At 30.4% G+C, this 24,872-nt stretch overlaps 1 protein-coding gene across 1 annotated transcript; it reads left to right on the plus strand.

The window, feature by feature from the left end:
• The first annotated feature begins 5,008 nt into the window (after nt 1-5,008).
• On the plus strand, nt 5,009-6,382 carry LOC149885758 (uncharacterized). Its single transcript, XM_090092420.1, has 2 exons — nt 5,009-5,251; nt 5,459-6,382. The coding sequence occupies exons 1-2, from the start codon at nt 5,111-5,113 to the stop codon at nt 6,206-6,208; spliced, it is 891 nt and encodes a 296-aa protein (XP_089948546.1). The 5' UTR covers nt 5,009-5,110; the 3' UTR covers nt 6,209-6,382.
• Nucleotides 6,383-24,872: the final 18,490 nt, after the last annotated feature.

Below are 24,872 nucleotides of genomic sequence, written 5' to 3' on the forward strand. Positions count from 1 at the left end.
AATGAGTGTGCCGCTGGATTAGCTTGGCCTAATTCTCTTCTGATAGTTTCATCATTTGAAACAGGTGTAATACCTAATAATTGGAAAGAAGCAACTGTGATACCAATATATAAAGAAAAAGGTAAACAAAGTGACCCGTCTGAATATAGACCAATATCTTTAGCAGCCATAATATGTAAAATTATGGAAAGATTCTTGAAAAAACATATGATGAGTCACCTGGTTCAGCACAAGTTAATTACTTAGCATCAACATGGCTTTGTTAGAAAAAAATCATGAATTACAAATATATTAGAGACAATAGACATTACATCAGGGGCACTGAACTGTGGTCTTTACGCAATCTATATGGACTAGCAAAAAAGCAACCCGTAATACGGGTTATGGTCGGTCTGTTAATTTATAGTGGCTGTTTTCCACAATTTAAAGTTGCAAAACCATAACTATTACCCTTTTAGAAAAACGCCTTCAAATTAAAAAATATGCGGAGGTAAAATAATTTAATAATTATTTAACATTATTTGAGTAATTTACAGCTGACATAGGTCATATCAGTGTAACGCAGAACCATTTTCCTCGACATTACTGAGTTCAAAACAATACGTTTTTAGTTACTGATACAAAATATTACTTCCTCATGCTTTAAATTGAAAAAAAAGTAAAGCTAAATTCGTGTTGTATTCTTATTACGTGAACTTTAATTAATAAGATTAATATAAAGAGAACGTAAATTTTACATGAATTAATAATTCTTTGGCATCCCCTTGATACATGTTTCTTTAACAAAGGAAATTGTCTTTAAAACGTTAAATGCACACAACTATATGAATTTATTCAAAATATCTGACCATTTGACTATTGCTATTTATGGCACTAATCTGACCATTTTTATATATGGCCTCTTTGTTTCAATAATTTTTAGTAAACGGTTATTTAAAAATTCCTTTTGTTACTCGAAATTTAATTCTCTTTAATAATTTGACACAAATAAAGGACCTCCCTTCCCCGTTTTTGCCTTAATGGTGGTAAGGAGAATAGAGTATCTTTATTAAGAGTTATCAAGTTTTTGATGAAGACCTTCTACCAGAATAATAAAATGTAAAACAATTATTTACATGTATAACAATTTTTTTCTTTTTAATATATATAACAATTTTTTCTTTCCTCAAAAGTGTTGCAAATGCAAACTAAGATAATTAGTTTAACACCTTATAAAATTTAAGTAACTAGATATTTGACAAATGCGCAAAACTACAATTATAACCCCCCCCCGTTCAAAAAGATCCCCAAAATAACGTAAAACAAATAATTAGGAATGAAATAGAGCAGATTTTTAAAAATTGAACTAATTGCATATATTTATATCATTTTAACTGACAAAAATTTACAATAAAAGGTAATCATGTTTTTTTTTATAAATCGTATGCGTCAATCGTAAATCTTAAAGAAAAAAAAAAAAGTAATTGTAATACCATAACAAAAAAAAAAACACCAAAAAACAAAAAAAAAAAACACCACATAAAAATTGAAAATCGATTTACCTATTTATAGTAACCTATTTTGACATGGCAGTTAATATAAACATTTATCGAAAATTAAACTATAAAATCTATTTCGAAGTACAAAAGGATTAACAATACTCTATATATATATATATATATATATATATATATATATATATATATATATATATATATATATATATATATATATATATATATCAATCAAATTAAGATATAAATTGCATTTTTAGCATAATGTTGTCTTGGCTTTAAGTAAATAAATAAAAGCAGTAAGTTTCAATAATGAAACTACCTATAATTCATTTTTAACAATAGACACCAATATGAAGGTGTTTATTGTTAAAAATGAATTTGAACACAAAACATCACAACAATAACACATAACAATAGAATATTTACACTCTTGATCCTAAACTCCAGCGAAAATAACAAACAAAAATTAAAATATGAAAGTCAAAATTAGAAAACCAATTTAAAGTTAACTATATTTATTTTTTTACAAAACATAAAAATACATAAAAGTATATTTGTTTTTATATTCAATATTTGTTATTCAATTACTTCAAACTTAGGACATTAAAACACCCTAGATTTAAAGATCAAGGTTGCATACTCTCTCATACACATTACGCTAAACATTAACAGAGATTGTGTTTCCAGAATAATTAAAAAGACCACACAACACAACCTAAATGCTGCCAAGTCACACCTCTGCTATAAATACATCGCTTGGCTGGCAAGGTTATCAATCTTGCTCAACATAATCCCAAGTCACACCACTTTGAAAACATGGAAACAATATAATTTAAACATATATACAACTATAAACAAATATGGTTTTATATATAACACATATAAACACATTTTATAACAATATTAAATGACAGATATATTTATCAAAAACTATTAAAAAATATATATATATTAAAATAACAAATAAATTTATACAAATAAAATGTGCTCACAACTTACAAACAGTAAATTTTCAAAATAAAAATCTTAAGACTATAAATTAAGAACATTAGAAAATATGACATTATTTGTGTAACACTTTTCACCTACCACACCTTGAATGAAATGTTTATTAATTTTGAAAAACAAACTATTAAATACTCTCATTCTTGAACATGCAACATATTGTTGACCATGAGAGAAAATATATACCCCAACTCTATCAAATGTTTGACCTTGACTTTTGTCATTGAATGAGCCAATCTGACAGGAAACTCACGATGTTTCAGAACAAAAGGTAAATTAGAACCTGATGGAGCCAACTGATATTGAGGAACAAAAACCCGTTTACCACCAGAAACACCTGTCAAATCCTCTGCATCAGTATAATTATTTTGAAGAGCACAAACTTTTATTCGAGTACCATTGCATAACCCAGCTTTGAGATCTAAATATCTAAGTAGCATTATTACACAACCAATTTTCAATTTTAAACAATGAGGTGGCATACCTGAAAGAGTTAAACTATTCAAACACTCAACAGGAAAGTCATTTCTTTCATTAAGGTCATCAGTATCAGTTTGATCAGCACTTACATAAATTTTGACCTTACCCGGCAGACATTCAAGCACTTCTTCATTGATTGATAATGAATCAACATTAGTTGGTGTTAAAATCACGCATTTAGAATAATCCTTTTGATCAGCATCTCAGAAAATCTTTTCAACAATCAATTTATTTTCTCTAATAATGCACTGATTTGGTATTTAAATGCATCTTTTATAAGGATTCTCCTCTTTGACAGGTATTCTTCTATTCCCAAATTTTAGTAGCCATTGGGAAAATTCACCTTCCCCATCTTGTATTCTAATATTTTCAGTTCATACAGACTTCTGCACCAATTGCCAATGCAAAGAACCTTTCATACACGATTCTACTATCTTTCTACTTTTTTCTACTTTGATTTTAACATACGCATCAATAGCATATTGCTGAAACAGTTTTTTGCCATAAGAGAGTGAAGAAAAAATTGTCTAACTGAAAGTTTATATTGTAATACTGAGAAAATGCAACATGATTTCTAACTAATGTAGCACGTTCAGGGTTGTGAACCAATTGATTATGCCAACCAGCATCACCCCTTGGAAAAAATAGAGGATAAACAATAGGATCTAAGTTGGCAGACAAACTTGATAGAGTTTTAAGAGGATGACCTCTTGGGTAAATAACATCTTCCCTGGAAACAGGTAGTACACCAACAAATACAACTGCAACTTCATTTTGTGAGGGGAGACTGATAGCGATTATAGCAATTTATGCTGGAACATCATGATTCCAAAATATTTATAGCAAAATCAGTAGTAAACAGCGCTAAAGACAAAAAATCAGATTGAGATAAAAGAAATTGTTTATATAGCAAAATAATTTGTATTGGCTTTTAGTAAATGATTAAAAGCAGTGATTTTTAACAAAATTACCTATTTAACATTTTTAATAACAGACACAAATATTAAGTTAAGCTAAATGTCTATTAACTCAAAAGATAACAAAAAAACATCACAGCAACAACACACACCATAAGTTAATATATGTATATAATATAACTTAAGTAAGATAATATTCATATATAACAAAACATCACAGCAACAACACACACCATAAGTTAATATATGTATATAATATAACTTAAGTAAGATAATATTCATATATAACAAAACATAAGTAACAACATTATGCAAAATGTTATTAAAATACATTATTATGTATTTTTAGAATAATCTTAATCTTTAATAATAAAGGCTTGAAAACAGCAAGACCTAAAGCAGTAACAGTTTGACACTAAAAACTATTGTGTAACCCTCTGTTCAAAGTACATCACTTGGCTGGCAAAGTTGACAAATCTTGCTCTACACGTTTACCAAGTCACAGCACTTTGAAAACACGGAAACAACATAATATAAACATATGTACCAACTATAAACACAATAAATGTGTTTAAATATGTATATAAGGTTAAATATATATACGTCATATACATATTTAAACACATTTTTAAAACAATCATATAACACTTATCAACACATACACAAACAATAAAAAAACACTTAACATTTTTATAAAAACACATTGATAAAACAGCTATAAGTGTGCAAATAAAAAAATTTAAAAATGATGCCAGAAAATTTAAAAAGATACAAAATATATATTTACAAACAATACTCTTTACCTTCTTTTTTTTTTTTTCATAAGAACTGTAATCCTCTTAACAAAATTTAACCTTTACATACTATAACATGTGACATGCCATGTCAGTGTCGGCACAAAATTTTAATTTATTTTCTAAATTTTCTAAAAAAGAACAATAATAGTTAATAGCATCACAGAAATTTCAAAGTAGTAATAATTTCAAAGTAGTAATAATTTCAAAGTAGGGCGGACATGTAATCGGCGCACCCCCCCCTAAATTCGGTAAAACCGACAGTTTACGAGTCTGCTGGTTTGGTGCATTTTACAGAATCGAAATTCGAACGGTATTGGGTTTCGAACGGTACGAAAAAATTCATAAATAAACAGTTTACTTTTGCTTAATCACGTTTTAATATTTCACTCAAACTTAACTTCTCAAACCTTTGAAGATGTCTCCTCTGACACATTTTATTGAACTAATTAATGATGAAAATTTAATAAGATTTCTACAGCACCATAGAATAATGGATTCTCAGAACTATTGTGAATGTGGACATGCTATGAATGTTCAAAAGTATAATCGCTGTCAAGTAAATATTTTCGAAAAGTCTTAAACTTTTAGTTAATGAGTGTTGTTATTGTTTACTTTTGCTTTGTTTAAAGGTTTTTTAAGCTAAGTTTTTGATTTTGTTGTTTAACTGAAATAATAAAGATAAACAAAGCTTTTTTAAGCTTTAACTTTTTGTATTAATTTTGTTATCAGATAAATAGATTCATCAAGTTTACTTTTCATTTAGGATAAACATATCTGGAGATGTTGCAAATGTAAAAGGACAAAAACAATAAGAAATGGTTTTTTTCAAAGTTCTTCTTCACTTAGTATTAGCGATATTCTACAACTTATGTTCTTATGGGTTGCAGAGGTCCCTGTTACAACAGCCAGTGATATAGTTGGTGTTTGCAGCAATACATCAATTCAGTGGTACCAGTATTTCAGGGACATCTGTTCCTTTAAATTAATTGATGTTGCTAATATGAATCAGTTAGGTGGCCCTGGCCATGTTGTTGAAATAGATGAGACATTGATGTTTAAAAGAAAGAACAATGTAGGGCATGTTGTTGAACAACATTGGGTATTTGGAGCGTATGATGTAACAAATAAAAAAGGATATTTAACCCATGTAGAGGATCGATCTGCTGCATCATTGATTCCCTTAATTCAAAGATGGGTGGCTGTTGGTTCTACCATTCATTCAGATCAATGGGCTGCCTACAATAATTTGAAAAACATGGGCTATAACCATCTGACAGTAAACCACACAACTAACTTTGTTGATCCTGTAACCCAAGCAACATCAAACCATGTTGAGGCCTTTTGGAGTCGAATAAAGAGAAGATTGAAGTTTGTTTGCGGATCACAAGGTGATTTAAAGTGGAGTCGACTTGATGAAGCTATATACAGGGAGTATTTTGCTTTCAAGTCTGAGAATCTTTGGCAAAACTTTACTCTTTATTTGCAACATATACATGACAAGTATCCTCTCTAATGAAATAAAATAAAAATATTTTCAGTTTATTTTGCTTTATTAGAGTTTATAAAAAGTTTTTTCTGTATAAAATTTAGTTGAAAAATGAAACTGTTTATTTATGAGTTTTTTCTTCCGTACATTTGCAACATCTCCAGATATGTTTATCCTAAATGAAAAGTAAACTTGATGAATCTATTTATCTGATAACAAAATTAATACAAAAAGTTAAAGCTTAAAAAAGCTTTGTTTATCTTTATTATTTAAGTTAAACAAAAAAATCAAAAACTTAGCTTAAAAAACCTTTAAACAAAGCAAAAGTAAACTGTTTATTTATGAATTTTTTCGTACCGTTCGAAACCCAATACCGTTCGAATTCCGATTCTGTAAAATGCACCAAACCAGCAGACTCGTAAACTGTCGGTTTTACCGAATTTAGGGGGGGGGGGGGGGTGCGCCGATTACATGTCCGCCCAAAGTAGTAATAACCATTTTATGGAAATAGCATTAGTATGACTTTAAATGACATCCATACCCTTATTTTCCTTCTAAAAAATAAAATAACAAAAATAAAACTGCTAAAAGAAAAGCTAAAACAAACAAAATACAAACGATTTAAAAGATTAAAATCCTTTCTACTTTTTCTGATAAAACTTTAAATCCTTTCTACTTTAGCTAATAAAAATGTATATTTAACTATTTTACATACTTACTTCAATTATAATATGATCTTAACGATTATCATTTATCTTAATATGATTCTTTAGGTAACCTATCTAAACTAATAATTAAATTCCAAAAGGAAAAAAGTTTCAACTCGCTCAAGAGATCTTTCTCTAATGGCCGCGTGCATTGAGAGAACGCGAATTTTCAAAGCCTAGTAACTAATGACGAAACGACGTTAAACATTAAACGTTAAACGTTTCTGTGCTAATTATATTAAGATTTTGCGAAAGCCTTCGATAAAGTCTGTCATGAAGCGTTTGTTATAAATTTAGAGGCATATGGTTTCAAAGGTAAACTACTGAGATGGCTAAAATCATTTCTTATGGACAGAAAACAAAGAGTTCTTATTGAGGAAAACGACTCTGAGTCGATAAAGGTTCAGAGTGGTGTGCTACAAGGATCTGTTCTAGGTACTTTACTATTTATAATGTACATAAATGACATGCCAGATGTTGTCAAATGCTCACTTAAGCTCTTTGCTGATGATAGCAAACTAATAAATATAATAAAAAAACAATTTGACATTGAACAGCTGCAGACAGATGTTGATGCTGTGGCTAAATGGGCATATAATTGGGAAATGGAGTTTAATGCTAGCAAATGCAAAGTATTAACAATAAAAAATCGTCCAAAATAATAATCTATGACCACAAATTTAGTATACAAAATCAAGATAACAGCCGAGAAGAGAGAGATCTTGGAATTTTAACAACTAGCGATCTAAAATGGTCAGCCTAATCAAAATATGCAGCAGTTAAAGCTTGTGCAGCACTAGCTTCACTCAAGCAGACGTTTAGATACTGGAACCCTTCAATGTTTAAAGCACTTTATACCACATTTGTGAGACCTCACCTTGAGTATGGAAAACCTACTTGGGCTCCAATCAACAAAGTTGATGAAAAGGTTATCGAACGTGTACAAAGAAGAGTCACTAAATTATGCCATTCATTAAGGGGAAAAAAATATGAAGATAGACTAGCCATACTCAATATCGAATCAGTCAAAGCACTCAGCATACGAGCAGATGCAATTTAATATTTTAAGGAAAGCATTGGTCTTAATACTACTTCCTGGATCCACCCTCCAAACAAGTCTCAATCTGGTGATTGTCTTGGGCCAGCAAGTGCAGTTAGAAGAAATAAGGAGCGAATAATCAAGCAGCTTACAAATAACTGTCGTCAAACAGAATACTTTTTATTAAATAGAGTGGTTAATATTTGGAGCAAAAACTACTAATTCGTTTAAAAACAGTAACGATGCCTATAACAAAAAAAACAATACGAAACTTTATATACAGTTCAGCTGTCATAGTTGACCATATTCATTTGGTCAGCTCCGCTTTATGTCAAAGCTCAACCTTATTAACATAATAATTAAATAAAATTTAATATTTTTTTCATTTATTAAATAAAATTTAATATTTTTTTCATTTATTAAATAAACTTTAAAATTTTTTTCATTTATTGAATAAAATTTAATATTTTTTTTTATTTATTAAATAAAATTTAATATTATTTTCATTTATTAAATAAAATTTAAAATTTTTTTCATTTATTAAATAAAATTCATTAAATGAAAATGGCTGCTAATAGCTAATGATTAAAAATATTAATTAAATTGAAAAAATAACACGGGTGTCTAGTTTCAAATGACATGATTTTATTAAAAAGTATCTAATTTTGAAAAAAATGTAACTTAAAATGCAATCTTTAGAAAAAGTTATTTTAAACTTTTTTTGATTTTTTTTTTAAATCAGTTTTACAGTATCTGATTCTTAAATAAGTATGTTATGTTAAATATATTTGTATCACTTGATAGAACACATCCGTTTTTTTTTATTCTTGCATTAGACTTACTCTTTTCACTACACACACTTTATGTCGTCATTACGACGACTTTTTTTTACCGATTTTTTAGTAACTTTTTTAAGAATTTATTCAAAGCTTTTGATTATCATTTTTAACTTGTTAACACGCGATTTTGATTTAAAAAACATTTTTAATGATCAATATAAACTAATACTAAACTGATAATAAAGGTTTTGGTTGAGTGACACGACATAAAATCTAGCAGTCTCTTTAGTTCACAGTGGTAGATATTCTCTCTACAAATTGTTGGAGAGTGTCATAAACATTTAACCACGCGATGACGTCTAGTTTTACTACAGTAACTAATATATGGTATCAAGTTGGTAATTATTGTCGCCTTTTTAGTTACGAATAATTGCCAATTATGTCAGATTTAGTATAAATAACGCTGTTTTCTTAATAATAATATATATATAAACAAGTTTTAAAAAAGGTGTTGAGTCGATCTTCCTTAGTCAGTTGACAAAAAAAAATTTTCATAACAGATATACTTCAGATGCCCAATATCTTTCACAGGTTCTACACCTATATTCAACTTGGAATGCCATCTACAAGAACATCCTACCAACAAGTCTATGACAGTGAATCTTCTTGGTGATCTACGATTGTTTCAATCAGTTCTGAAACCGGACTCAGATACGTTTAATCCTCTTACGCCTATTGAATGTTTGTTAGATTCAACCGTTGCTGTCTTTATTTTACACCGGAAACGGGCAATTTGCTCCATGCAGCAAAAACGTATAAAACAAGTGTTAGTGGAGTAGAGCCAGATTTATAAGCTGCTGCTGAGTTGAATGGATCTGAATGTGAATCTGTTGTCATAAAGCGCTTAAAGTTCTTGTCAAATAAAATCTTTTTAAAAGAAGGACAAATTAGTAACCAAGACAATGTCACTGTTGCAAGTCAGCTGTCAAGGTATTTGGCAGACATAAGTGGTGATGTTGCGCTGCGAAGTAACGGCCTGCTCTTTTGGAAAAGCAAGTACAGCAAGATAGCGATGTTGGCTGAAGATTTGTTGGCAAAATGAAGTGCAAATGATATAGGAAGTAAGAAGAACGAAATAAACAAAGAGAACGAAATAAACGAAGAGAACGAAATAAACGAAGAGAACGAAATAAACGAAGAGAACGAAATAAACGAAGAGGACGAAATAAACGAAGAGAACGAAATAAACGAAGAGAACGAAATAAACGAAGAGAACAAAATAAACGAAGAGAACGAAATAAACGAAGAGAACGAAATAAACAAAGAGAACGAAATAAACGAAGAGAACGAAATAAACGAAGAGAACAAAATAAACGAAGAGAACGAAATAAACGAAGAGAACGAAATAAACGAAGAGAACGAAATAAACGAAGAGAACGAAATAAACGAAGAGAACGAAATAAAACATCAGCACTTTACGGTAAAGTTTGACGGAAAAAAATGGACGGGATCGTGGAACTGGAATAAAGAGCCCGCAATTAATATTACGATCTGCGAATTCAAGATACGCGAAGAGAATGAACGTAGTTACCGAAAAGAACTAAATGAATGGATCAACTTTGGCATTCTTGTACCGCATAACGAGCAAGCATTAGGACCACCTTAAGTATTGATATCGCTCATATGTGTTGTACAAGAAAATAAAGGTAGAATGATGCGCCCAGTGGGAGACTTCCGAGTGCTCAACAAGTTTTTAAATTGTCATACAGCAAATGTCGACGTTTGTCAAGAGAAACTGCGTCGTTAGAATAGAATCTTAAGAAAGCCTACCTTCAAATTCACAAAAAAAAAAAACTGCGGCCATGTTAAACTGTGATCATAAATGGGAAACGGTATTGTTTCACCAGAATATGTTTTGGCATCAACGTGGTTCCAACAATAATAACTACAATTCTTTGCCACCTACTCAATATAAGCTCTTCCGTGAAAAAGCATGTGATAATTACATTGATGATATAATTGTCAATGAAAGCGTGGAAACAGCTGAAAATGTAGCGAAGCTTCTTGATAAATTTGGGTTGCAGTTTAAACCTCCAGAAGATCTAGAAAAAAGACGTGTTTTAGGATTGAAAGTCGAACGAAATAAAAACGGGGAACTGACAAGGAAGCGGGACAATATAGTACGATTCGAATCTTCTAATGCAATCACACGGTCACGGCTTTTTAGCAATTTAGGTAAACTTGTTAGACATTACCTGGTGGCAGGAAGTTTGCGTATATAAGCTTCGTACATCAAACGATTAGCTGGAAATATTCTATGGAATGAGTATGTTTCTGAAGATTGCAAAGAAAAAACAAACGAATTGTTTCACCATTTGGAAAAAGAGGTCTAGGTTGGTGGGAAATAGCTGGTACCAGTGAATGGAAAAGCTGAGCTTTACTGCGATGCATCATCCAAAGGACTTGGTGCAGTTCTTGAAATTGGAGGAGTAGTTGTTGAAGATGCGGCATGGCTACGACCGACGAGTGATACGCATCATGCTAATATAAGTGAACTAGATTCGATACTTCGAGGGCCAAATTTAGCCAGTAAATGGGATATAAAAGAACTCACAGTATACAGCGATAGCAAGAGCACCGTGGGATTGTTAAACGCAGTTTTAAAAGAAGAATATCGCGTAAAGAGTCGAGGAATTTCTTGAATGATAGTCCAAAGACGGCTGAATACGATAAAAGAAATGGCAAAAGATATTAAGATTATTGTACAATGGATTCTATCTGAACTAAATTTGGCCAATAGACTTTCACGAATCTCTCAAAAATGGTGTAGAATAGCGTGTAAAACCGGATTAATTCAACAGCAAGACATATGTAAAAATCATTCAATTGGTCATTTTGGTGTCAATCGAACATTGCAACTTTGTTTACGAAACAACCAGAATGTATCACGTGAGGAGGTTTCAGCAATAACTGCAAGTTATAACCAGTGCAAATCCATCGATCCTTATTCCGTAAAAAAGAAGCATGGTCAGTTGAGTGTAAAGCAGAATTGGAACCAGGTTGCCTTCGATGTAACGCATGTAGGTGCAGAACTGTACTACAATGATTGACTGCGGCCCATCACGGTAAACGGTGTGGCGTAAACTGATAACCAAAACAGCGGCTGATATTATCGGAAAGCTGGAAGAAATATTCTCCTTATTTAGACCGCCAGTTTGCCTTCTAATGGACAATGAATTTCGTTTACACATGCTAACAAGGTTTGCTGACGAATGGGACATTGATTTAGAACATCGAGCAGCCCATCTAGCGCTAGGCAATGTTATCGTTGAACGCATACATAGAGCAATTAAAAGAACAGTCGCCCGCTCACCTTGTTTAGTCGCTTTAGTCGTTTAGTCTGCAATATTACTATACAATGAGACGATATCATCAAACTGTAGTGAAAGTTCATTGCAGCAATTGAAGCGAAAACCAACGTCATTTATCCCAGGTGTCGATACACGTAAGAAAGCCGAAAAATATGAAGTAGACAACATATTTAAGGAAGGTGACAATGTCTGGATAAAACCTGCTCAAGAAACAAAGTACCTGCTCAAGAAACAAAGTACGAAAGCAAAATACCTGGTTGTTTGACGTCAAAACCGCAAATAGGGTATTCCCACGACATATATACACTTGCGTCGCCGTTTTCCAGACTCTCATAACATAAATGACTCATATAACGATGGTCTTGATTTACCAAAAAATGAAGTTGAAAACAGTCAAAGAAGATATAAGGAAGATGCAATTCAAGTTCGAAATGATTCTCAGGAATGCAACAAAAGATAACGCACTCCGAACGAATGATAGGAGCCCCACAATGATTAGACTTATGAGTTAATTCACCAAGAGGGCATGTTCTAGTAAATTTGATAAATCAAAATTATTACGTATATGTTAAGGTTGTTCACGGAAGCAAAAGTTGAATTTTCGATAAAAAAGAAAAAGTTTTCGAAACTCTATTTTTGTTTCGGTAAGTTCGAAATAATTTAAAACTAATTCATTATTTGCATCGAAACGATTTTTTTCATTTCGAAATAGTCAAATTTGCTTCTAAATACTATTTTGATTTTGAATTTCTGAAAATATTACCAAAACATTTTTTCACTTTCGAAATTGTCAAATTTGTTTCGAAATTTCTTGCCATTTTGAAATTCTAAAAATATTACCGAAACAATTTTTTACCTTCGAAATTCTAAAATATGCTTCGAAATATTTTTGTGATTTCGAAATTCTGAAAATATTACCGAAACCATTTTTTACTTTAGAAATTCTAAAATTTCCTTCGAAATATTTTTGCAGGGATTAGAACCCCAAAGGTTCTTTTACAGAGATTAGAACCCTCAGGATAAGACAGAGGGAAATTATATTTTGAAATTATATTTTGAAATTATATTTTGAAATGATATTTTGAAATGATATTTTGAAATGATATTTTGAAATGATATTTTGAAATGATATTTTGAAATGATATTTTGAAATGATATTTTGAAATGATATTTTGAAATGATATTTTGAAATGATATTTTGAAATGATATTTTGAAATGATATTTTGAAATGATATTTTGAAATGATATTTTGAAATGATATTTTGAAATGATATTTTGAAATGATATTTTGAAATGATATTTTGAAATGATATTTTGAAATGATATTTTGAAATGATATTTTGAAATGATATTTTGAAATGATATTTTGAAATGATATTTTGAAATGATATTTTGAAATGATATTTTGAAATGATATTTTGAAATTATATTTTGAAATTATATTTTGAAATTATATTTTGAAATTATATTTTGAAATTATATTTTGAAATTATATTTTGAAATTATATTTTGAAATTATATTTTGAACGACTAGCACTTTTTTGAAATCGACTAAGTCGACTTTTAGAATTATTAGGAGGGGGGGGGGGAGGCTACAGGGTGGGGGAATTAATAAAAGAAATAAAGTAATTTATGTTTCTTTTATATATTTTCAAATTATATAACTTAGATATTAATGAAATAAAATAATATGAACTCCACGCAGGATAAATTTTGCTAGGTCCTAATTATTTAATATTGTGAAAAAGTCCCTTTGATTTCTTGATAAATATAAAATAAATATAAGTCTAAAAATAGTAAAATAAAAGTAAATAAAAGTTTTGAAATATACTATTTAGATATGAAGGGTCTCACGATATAATTATCCTTAGAGCCCTAGTTAAAGAACGGAACAGAGCGGCACTGAATATCGGATCGGCATTGAATGGAAATATTGCAAAAAAAAAAAAAACAACACATAACGATAAAGTTTTTTAAGTTTATTAACTATTATGTTACAAAGTTGTTTAATAAAGCAGGGCAGTCAAGAAAAGTCTTTAGACCATAAAAGGGCAGATGCCAAAAAGCATGCGGAAAAACCTTTTTAGGCGAGCCCTCGTTAAATGATCAGTCGTAAAACCTGAAATACAGAAGCTAACTAACAATATTCTGGATTTAAATTAAGTGGGATATGGAAAGATGAAATTCGTTGTTTTGATTATTTATTATTTATAAAAATACTAAAGAAATAAAAGTATGTTAATATAGTAAAAATAGAGAAAAAGCAAACAAAAATAGTGTAAGATGAAAGTAATATTATTTGTACAAACACACACCCAGGCCTGGTTGTTTGTATATTATTTTTTAGATATTATGTTAGAACTTAGATTCGGCAACTTACTTACTGTTAATATTACGCATTGGTAACGCGGAATTTAATTCTAGTTACCATACATAATTACCGGAAGACGTTATGAACCTACTTTCAATATATTAAAAGTTTCTCTTGAGTTACCTTTAGTTGTTCTCAAGTTACCGCAGATACCGGTAGCGGTAATTAAAAGTAATTTTTTGGAAGTTGCTGAAATCTTCGAACCCTTTATAGAACTTCAAGAGAGTAAACAAAAAACTTAATGCCGGATTAGGAGAGAGGTTGTTGGGATGGAGGGAGATACTATATTTTAATTTCATATGAAAGGAAGGGGGTTAATATTTTATTCCGGCTCTGAAAAACTACGTTCTATTCAACAATCATATTTGCTTTTTTTAACAAAATAAAATTAAAAAGATTTATAATGTTCAATCAAATAAAAAGATATTAGAAATAGATGTATAAGTGCTATTATTCGACTAAATCGACTTTTAGTCGATTAGTAGAAAATCCAAAGATTTTTCAAAGTCGACTAATTTCGACTTTCGACTTGTCAACTTTTAGATGATTTAATCGAAGTCGATAACAACACTTTAACAACACTTAATAACAACACATAACAACACATTACAACACTTTATCCTTTACAACAGTTTAAACACTTTTTAATTTTAAATTTCCATAACATAAGCTTAAACTTTAGATTTAGAATTTACATAAAAGTTCGTGCGCTTTTCTTACATTATATAATTATGATATTTAAAAGTTATAATATGCAATTCCCTTAAAGCCTCTAACGCACGAATATGAAATCATTGTTGCAACAAAAACAACTTATTTCTCTCTAGTGGTTATTTAGATGAGATTTACAACGATTTCAAACGATTATATTTATACCTTAGCAATCTTTTTGTTACATAACTCTAAAATGTTATTAAAGTTATAATAATCTTCTTAATCGATCGGTAACCTAAGTGAAGTAAATTGTGTTACAAATTTTCTAATAATATAAGTTACTAATTTATTAATATTTGTTGTATGCGTACGAGTAAAAAGCTACTTGCTTTTTAGTTTGAATAAACATGTCAAAAACAAATAAGTCCGTTATTATTAATAAGAAATGAATAAGAAAACGAAGCTTCGTTTGGACATATTTCCAAATAGACCAAAAGAATCAAACAAAATGCAGCATATGTTATAAGATTCTACCTTACAACAATTCGACCAGTTCAATACAATCCCATTTATCAATTGATCATTGCATTAATTCAAAAATTTTCTAAAAGATGAACAAGTTATTGGTGAATTCAACAAGTTAGTGGTGAATTCAACAAGTTAGTGGTGAATTCAACAAGTTAGTGGTGAATTCAACAAGTTAGTGGTGAATTCAACAAGTTAGTGGTGAATTCAACAAGTTAGTGGTGAATTCAACAAGTTAGTGGTGAATTCAACAAGTTAGTGGTGAATTCAACAAGTTAGTGGTGAATTCAACAAGTTAGTGGTGAACTTTATTGTTGGTACTGATCGGCCGATTTCGATAGTATGTCATCCAGATTTTGTAAATTTAGTTAGTGAGTTAAACAAAAGCTACAAAATGCCATGCATAAATACGGTGAGCAAGAAATAAATTCCATCAATTACGGACGATTTCATTACAATTACTTGTGCTTGTTGGTCATTATTGAGTGAAAACAGCTACCTTAATGTTACTTGTCATGTTAATGAAAAAAAATTATTCTGGTTGACCGAAACCTGGATCTTAGGTTTATGTCTAAAGTGAAAACAGCTGAATATTTATTTAATACGTCAAACGATATCGTCAGTGAATGGTCAATCAGTAACAAGATTTTTGCACTATTTACTGAATCAGGTGCAAGCATTTTCTCTGCAGTAATTAAATTTGATTATATTGTTCCATGTGCTTGAGATTCCATGTGCTGGTCATCGTTTGAATCTTGTGGTTAACGATCTTCTAAACGCGAGAGATATAAAAGTAAAAAAAATAAAAAATGGGTCAAAGCGTTACGAAGTAAAAGATTACGACAGTAATGGAAAGTTAATTAATAAAGATATTACGAAAAGTGAAGTTAAAGAAATTGAAAAAATTAACGAAGGCAAATTGGAAATCGCCAAGGTAATTTCATCCTGCAGGCACGTCGTTGGTTTATATAATTATTCGGAGGTGTTACAAAAAAAGTTAAGAGAAGTTCAAGAAACACTTCGATATGAAACTAAAATAAAGTTAGTACAGGATATAGCAATTCGCTGGAATAGCCATAACTGAATCTATATTAACTAATAAAACTGCGTTGGATATTATAAGCATCGAATACCAAAATATAAAAGACTCGTTGGATATTATAAGCATCGAATATCAAAATAAAAATGAATTTAAGGTGATGGAGGATTTATGTGACTTGTTACACCCAATTAAAGAGCTAACAAAACTTTTTAGTGGAAAGAAATATGTTACAGTAATATTTCTGTTTCTAACATTGTATTCTCTACTAAATGGAATACTTGAATCGCAACCCATTTTTACAGAACTAGTTAAAACTTTTCTAAAGGAATTGTTAAGGTCTCTTAAAAGGGCGTTTTAAATACATTTTTGCTAATGATTTTTTCTTAGCAGCTACTTTTCTTGATTTTAAATTTCGTAAATTTGAGCTTATCAAAAGCGATATCGATAGATATTAATGAATTACAAAGGTAAAAATGTTTATGAAAAGGTAAACATTTTATGAAATGCATCTAAAAGAATCCGAAGAAATTGATATAGCAATTAAAACAAGTTGTTTAAATAACACTTTAAACTATATAAGCTATTATTTATTAGAATAATGTACTTAAAATAAGAATTTGAATAATTGTGTAAAAAAGAAATTATAAATTTTTATGAAGTGATCTTAATACTTTGACGCGAAGTGTATAATTATTACTATTTAAAAATTTCACTTTATAAAATTTTAATTATAAATTGTAATTATAAAATTTTTAACAATTATAAAAGTTTCGCAAAAAAAATTAGGACTGTTTAAGAAGAAAAAGAACTTCTTCTGAGAGCAGTTTCCCCTTTTTTACATTTATGGTTGGTTAATTGAATGCTCGATACCACTGGGTCACTCCTAATCATAAGATGATAGTTAAATTATCATATGAAATGGCAATCTGTAAACCATATCCTAAAGGTTTATGAACACTTGGAAGAATAACACACTGATAATATTCAGAAAGGAATTTATTTGGTGAATCATTTCAGTATTATTGGAAAGAGCTTGAATCTAAATTATAATCTAAACAAACAATTATTAAAACTGTTTTAAGTCAAAAGCGATTTCAACATATATACACCAGTTATCTCAGAGAAAGTATTCGATTGCTCAAAGGCACTTCTGGCCGTGCTACCATCAATAGTTATTCCAAAATTTTGTTTTGCATATCCACAAAAAGACTTAACTCTTCTATATTCATCTGTATTGGTTTGGCTGAACATACATTGCAGCTTTGAAAAGAGGCAGCACTTGTCAGAGCATTATTAACCTTTTCATCAAACATAGCCATATCCAAATTGTATTTTACACTTACTATCAACTTAGATGGCTCAATAGGTTCTGACTCTAAACTTACTAACAAATGGTTCTTATTTCTGAATCTAGATTTGCAATCGTTCTAATTCTCAAATTAATACATCTGATTCTTTCTTATACTGCAAACAAACTGGTCTTCATAAAATCGGTAAAACAAAAGACATCACTGATTACGAGATTGGTAAAATTGATGCCCTTTTATTTAGGTTTTTATCCAAAGAATCTAATTGAAAGAGAAATAGTCAAAAAAATAAATAGATCAAAAACTTATTCATAACTATTTTAGAGGAAAAAATGGAAATGTGTTTCATAAAAACGGAAAAGTGCGTTCAAGGGGAGGTGGGGGTAGGGGGTTATCGGGAGTTGGGGGGGGAGAGGGTGTCTAAAGAATAATTCTTAAAGTTTGATCTGTATGTTAACAAAAAGCAATTAATTTCTTGAAGGTAAAATATCTGTATTTTATTTCCGACTTAGGTGGCTGGAAGAAAAGAGAAAGCAAGCTATTATTGTTCAAATCTTCTGTACGCATGTTAGAAATATTTCGTTCATCAAATTTAATCGACATTGAACGAAACGACACGGTATTCAAAATTTTTCAGGTCACCGATTTATACAAGCAAACGTTTCCCATCGATTTCGATTTCAGAAACTTTTGCGCGACTTTCGCAAGAAATAATAATAATTAGAATTGGGATTTGTTACTATTTAAATTGAAAAAAAATTTTCAACGATTTTAATCTTTGAATTAACTTTTAATTGGCATTTTAGAAACTATATCGTTTTTAATTACAAATAAGAACATAAACGCATCAACTCTTATGCACTAATTGATTGTTTAATTAATGGAAATTTAATTCAAATAATTGTTGTTTGACTTATCTAACATTAAAAAAAACCTAATAAAACTTTGACTTAAACCCTAATAGCAGTTTAAAATATTGATTCTTCGATATCGTAGCTTTAATAAAACAATGAAAGGCCCAGTATTGTTTTGAATTTTTGTTTATTTTCTAATTAAAAGCAAAAACATGAAAAAAATGATTGCCAATGCTCAAGTTTGGGGAATGTGACTCATAAACTTCATACACTTCACCAGCATATATACAGAAAAACTGCGTTCAAAATTCAAAATGAAATATAAATTCCTTATTAAGTACTTGGTGCAAAGAAGTGTGTCCGTAAAAGACCAAACATGTCAAGCCAACAAAGGTATGGAGCCAAATCCTCGCCCTAGACCTTCAGGAACTGGAAGTCAGGCTGCATCAACCGAGAATCACGATTGTCCAACTCTTTCACAAACTCCTAGAGAAGAAAAAAGGCATTCAAAGTTGTGTCCTGAAAAGCGCGGGCGAACCTATGAAAAAAGAGACAAAGCATTGTGGCAGTACTTCACAGAAATAAATGATCCTGATACTGTTAGCTGCAATGTCTGTAAACTTGATGTACGAAGTCCTGACGGCTCCACGACTGGGATGAGGAATTTCCATGCTACTCAATTCCTCAATTACTACAAAAATCACGGTACCTAAAAAATCAAGTACCTCTAAGTTTCAGAATGCCTAAGATTTAAGAAACATCAAAATTGCTGCCAACATTTCGTTTTCTTATTTTTGAAGTTAATCGAATTTCGATCTAAATGTAAATGTTGCCTTAGGTTCGAGGTCAAAAATCGCTGCAAGAGGGAGAGCATGGTCTTTGCCAAGTCCATACCGAAGTTTTTGCTAAAACTGGAAAGAACAAGATTTCCGCTTTTGAAAACGCCCCTGACGACTCCTGTTGACAAGTTCTTTGGCCGTGATAAGTCGTCGACCTAGTACAAACCAAAAGGCCCTCTTTAGCTGCGAATGAATATGAACATCATAAAGTTCTTGACGGTTCCTAACCTTGCATTCAGCCTTGTTAAGACTCCTGCTTTCCGAGAGTTTGTTTAAACTATTCAGTAATATTGCGTTAAAAACCTGAAATTTTTTAAATAACATCAATTAAGTTAACAACTAAACTTCGACGCTAACACTTAACATCTTTGTTGATTGCATAAAAAAATTAAGAACTATTTATTATTCACAGGTTTGTCCAAGATCTTCATCCCAGCACTGTTGTCAAATCAAGGTCATACATTTCGAAGAAGGCTCGCAAGGTTTTTGTACCTGAATGTCAAGGAGCACGTCGATTGTCACTTGAAGATTGACCTGCCTGATGCCCAGGAGATGGCTTTCACGTCCGATCACTGAATGACCAAGGCCTTCGATTCCTACCAGGAGCATACGGCTCACTATTTTACCTGAAACTTTGTTTTGAAAAGGTTCGTCTCGGCCGACAGACAAGTTGTCGGTCGCCATACTGGCGAGAACATTGCTTTTCAATTTGATATCATGATCTATGGCATAGAAGCTTTAGAAGACACCGTTCCGAAGTACATGACGGTTGATGCCACCGCCAACATGTTGAAAGGGATGAGGGAATCTGTGGCTATTGATGAACGCCTCAAGTGCATAGACCACCAAATTATCAACAACTGCGTAAACACAACTTTGAAGGCTTTGAAGGAGGAGCTGGTGGTTAAGAAAGTCGAAAAGGCATCACTCACAAGTCGTCATTGAGATCGGAGAGGTTGATGGCCGCCTACGAAGTTTTTTCCAGTGAGTTACTTTTTTCCAGTGAGTTACTGACGGCATGACATAAAAAGATTCTAAAAATAACTTGAGCTAATTATTTTTTTAAACATGTTAGTATTTTTTTAGATGTACTAGATAGAGTTCTGATTGCGCTGGATTTTTGAAACCCTAAGTTTTACTGGTTGTCTAAGAAATAAAACGATTGGTACCCTAATTGTCACAGCGTGACAATAGTGGTAATAGCATTTGATTAAAACAAATGGTATTCTGAATTCGTCTGGCAATAAGTATGTTTTTATCATAAGTAGGAATGATTAATGCAGCTAAAAACCTTATTGCAATGAGCAAGACAGTTTTTGAATTTTTTATAGGTTCAATTAAACTTTGGTGACTAAAAATGAATTAAATTATTGCAAAAACGCCTACTTTTACCTTCTGTTTCAGCCCATGTTATTTTTTATAATAGCGGCATACTATAATAAGTTATATATTTTCTAAAAGAGGAGAAGTAGAGCTTTCTACTGATATATAGTATTATCTATATTGGAGTGGTTTAATTTTATCATTTTTTGTAAGACGGTCGTGGAATTGCTTGTACAGGTGGTTTAAATAACCAATTTAAATAAAAATTTTAGTCCATTTGCTGGTTAAATATCTTATTATGAGATTTAATTGGTTCTTCATTTAATAGGTAATGCATGTTTTGTAAATGTATATGATTGATTTTTTTTCTCAGGAGTTTCAAAACTAACAAAAGATGGAAAATGGTCCTAAATTGCTGATCATGTTTCTGCCATTGGTTCTGATGGAATTGTTCAGTAATTTAAAAAGAAATTATCAGATCAAAAGTTAGACAGCAAAACAAAAGCAGCACGTTTTGCCTCTAGTGTATGTAAGAGTGGAGGAGGCAAGGGAAGTGGTGAAGAACTGAACTTGATTGATCAAGAATTAGTCAACAAAATGACACAAATTACCTACATGGTACTTTGGTACGTATTTTGAAATTTTACCCCCTTACATTTACCTTTCTTGTTAAGTAAAGCAGGTATTGGAAGAGTACTTACAAATGAAACAAAGGACTTTTTTTTAAATTCAATTTTTATATCCAACGGTTAGGTCTATTTTTATAAAACTTTTGATACAGATTTATAAAAATTGCTGTTCTTTGTTTCAGGGAATTCCAGAACGAATTGACACTCAACAAAAGCATTACAGAATAGATCACGATGAAGTTAACTTTGATATGATAACGGGGTACTTTGTTCTGCAACCCGTAGAAAAAATGAACAATCCGTTAATTAAGGTAAAGTTATTCTGTAAAGAATTATCTTCAAACGCTAAATGTACAAAACAGCCATTTAAAACCTTTTGATCTATATCTTAACCTTTCACTTTAAGTTAACAAGTTCACTTTAGCTTTTTATTAAAGAAGTTGTTTTATGTCATTAATTTAGATGAAAAGTAGCTGAAATACTTAACGTGAAGCGTTTTAATGAACATATCAAAACACATATTTCACAGCCTGACGAGAAAGAAGACTACGTCAAGGTAAATACTTTTTACAAAGAGCACAAATATAAAAGTCATTATTTGTAGAAACTAATATTGAGCAATAAGTTATATGATAAAACAGGGAAGAATGAAATAGTTATGACTATGCTTATTCTTTTGTTATTGAATTAGTTTTTGAATAAACTTTTTGCAAATACTTTTTGATCGTATTGTAGAGAATTTTTTGCTGAATAAGATGATATCAAATTTCAATTTAAAAAAAATGTTTTTTTATAATTTTTTAAGTTTTCGAATGCGTAATGACATTTTTTTTCTTTTTTTGGAAAAATTGACTAAAAATTCTCGGAAATTAAATTTGATATCATTGAACTTAAGAAATATACTGGTAAAACGTTTTACGCTGGTCAAGATCTTTCTTCAAAATTAAATTTGTTATTTTGGGAAAAAAGTTATAAATTAAAAAACGAAAACGGAGTGTTGAATGAAATACGCGATTTGATCACTTGTTAAATGCGGCTTTTATTAATTAAATCTCAAGAGACCAATCAATCTCTCTATATATTTTTTTTTAATTTTAAAATGATTATTATTAAACCTATTCTAACATAAAACATTCCTCGAAACAACTTTCACTCAAAGAAAAAAGAAAAACCATACACCGAATAGCAAATAACCCTTGCTATTTCATTACTCAGAGCCGCTCAAAAATACACTTTACAGTTGGAAATTTCATCAAAGCTGCTGGTAATCGTCTTGCTCCGAAAAATCAAAAAAACGTCTGTACAGAGATTGGTGCTTAAGTGGTCTAGACAAATGTTCCGCATTCAACACGTTGACACAAAAACTTGCATACCAAAGCGATATGTGAAAGGCGCTGAGTTTTATTGCACCAAAAAAGTGCCGCACAAGTGGCAATTCAGCTCAACCTCTACCACCTCGCTACGACTCAACATTATCACAAGAAAAAAGATTTTTTTATTTGGTTGTTTTTTTAATTGTTTTTATTGGTTGTTTTTTAAATTGTTACTATTGGTTGCTTTTTGTTTTTTTTATTTAACTTTTGTTTAATTACACAGATTTGCGTATTTCATTCTCCCAGAATATGAGGGTAGAATCAAATAACTTCTTTTTTTTTAAATTAAATAAGGTTTCTAAAAAAACTAAAAACTTTTTTTACTTGATTTGTATATATTTAAATACAGCTCAAATTTCTCTGCAACTATATATAGAAAAAAAAGTTAAAACGCTTTTTCCCTTAAAAAAAAATTAATTAAGATTCTTAACTATTTCATTTGACTCCATTTTACTCTATTCTTGTTTTGATATTTATTTATTGTTTCCTCTTTTGTTCAATATAAAAATGGTAAAGTTTTTATAATTTTGTTCAAAAAAAAAAAAAAACTGTAAATGTTTAAGGTGGTAGTACCCCAAAAAACAGGCTAAATCTTTTTTTTTAAATCTAAATTTTAACAATTTTAATTAATTTATCATGTCTATTCTGATAATAATAAAAAAAAATTCGAAAAAAAAATATCAAAAGACATAAATTATTCTTAATATATTTGGTACTAAAAAGTTATTTGCCTTAACAACGGCCCTTAGAGATACATTTCCTGCTATATCTTGAAAAATACAAGTCCAATTTATTTACTTTTTTTTGTGCGCTAATGACTAAATTGTTCCTTATGAAATCTTGTTAGTTTTCGATCTAATATTCATAAATTGAAGCCTCATATTCGTTTCTGTAAGATAAAGGTAATTACTCTTTTATAAAATTTCTTCGATTGATGGATGTTTTTGATTAGTTGTCTTATAAATGTTTTAAAAAAAAAAAGATATGCTAAAACAAGAGCAAAGAAAAGAAAGTTTCATAAATTTGAAAAATATTATCCAAATAACTCCGATGCTTTACAACACACTGTTTTCTCTCCATATTTACTAAGCAATAAAGTGAATAGGCATCTGGAAAAAAATAAACTGGTCTCTTTTAGATGTAGAAAACGTTGATTATATAGAAAAAAGTGCAATATTATTATGAACGCAAATTTATTTTCAAGATTGTTGAAAACAATTGGAAGATGCCCAGAATGTTATTCATCAATCAATATTGTACGCGACGATTTCTTGTTTAGATTGTACGATAAACTTTTTGACTTCGAAATCAATAGAAAATAAAAATGAAGTAGTCAAAGGTAAAAAAAATGAAAGAAATTAACTTACGAACTGCGTTAGCTTTTCAAGAAATGGGGCAAGGATGCACTGTAATTAATACTTTTTGCCGTTTAATGAATATGCCTCCTGGTATGACTAAACATGGTTGCAATAACAAACTTCATCTTGCTTACATTGAAACCTCTAGAGAAAGTACAAAAAAAGCCTAAGATGACATACGTAGGGAAAAACTTGGTGAAAGTTATGATTAATCATTAATTGTCAATGTTGCTGTTAGTTTAAATGGTTCATGGTAGTGCAGAGGATACTCCTCACTAAATGGTATAGTTACAGCAATATCTCATGGAAAGTCTATTGATGCTGCTGTCCAGGCAAAAAGTTGTTACCCCCAAAGCATGGTCAAAAAGAAAAGGTATTCCGGCTTATGAGAACTGAAAGATCACACAGAACTGGAAAATCACACAGAACTGGAAGATCACACAGAATTGCAATGATCAACTATAAGGGTAGCTCAGGAAATATGGAATCTGTAGGCGCTTAAACATACATTGGAAATGG

This window comes from Hydra viridissima, unplaced genomic scaffold, assembly GCF_058129835.1.
Source record: "Hydra viridissima isolate aposymbiotic clone 2 unplaced genomic scaffold, HvirCarnegie_v1 scaffold_7, whole genome shotgun sequence".
Lineage (NCBI taxonomy): Eukaryota > Metazoa > Cnidaria > Hydrozoa > Anthoathecata > Hydridae > Hydra > Hydra viridissima.

Bases quoted from the DNA above. Each gene is read 5' to 3' on its own strand.
- LOC149885758 (XM_090092420.1), top strand. From the start codon at position 5,111: ATGTCTCCTCTGACACATTTTATTGAACTAATTAATGATGAAAATTTA. The intron at 5,252-5,458 runs GTAAATATTTTC...CTTTTCATTTAG, and splicing joins AAAAGTATAATCGCTGTCAA to GATAAACATATCTGGAGATG.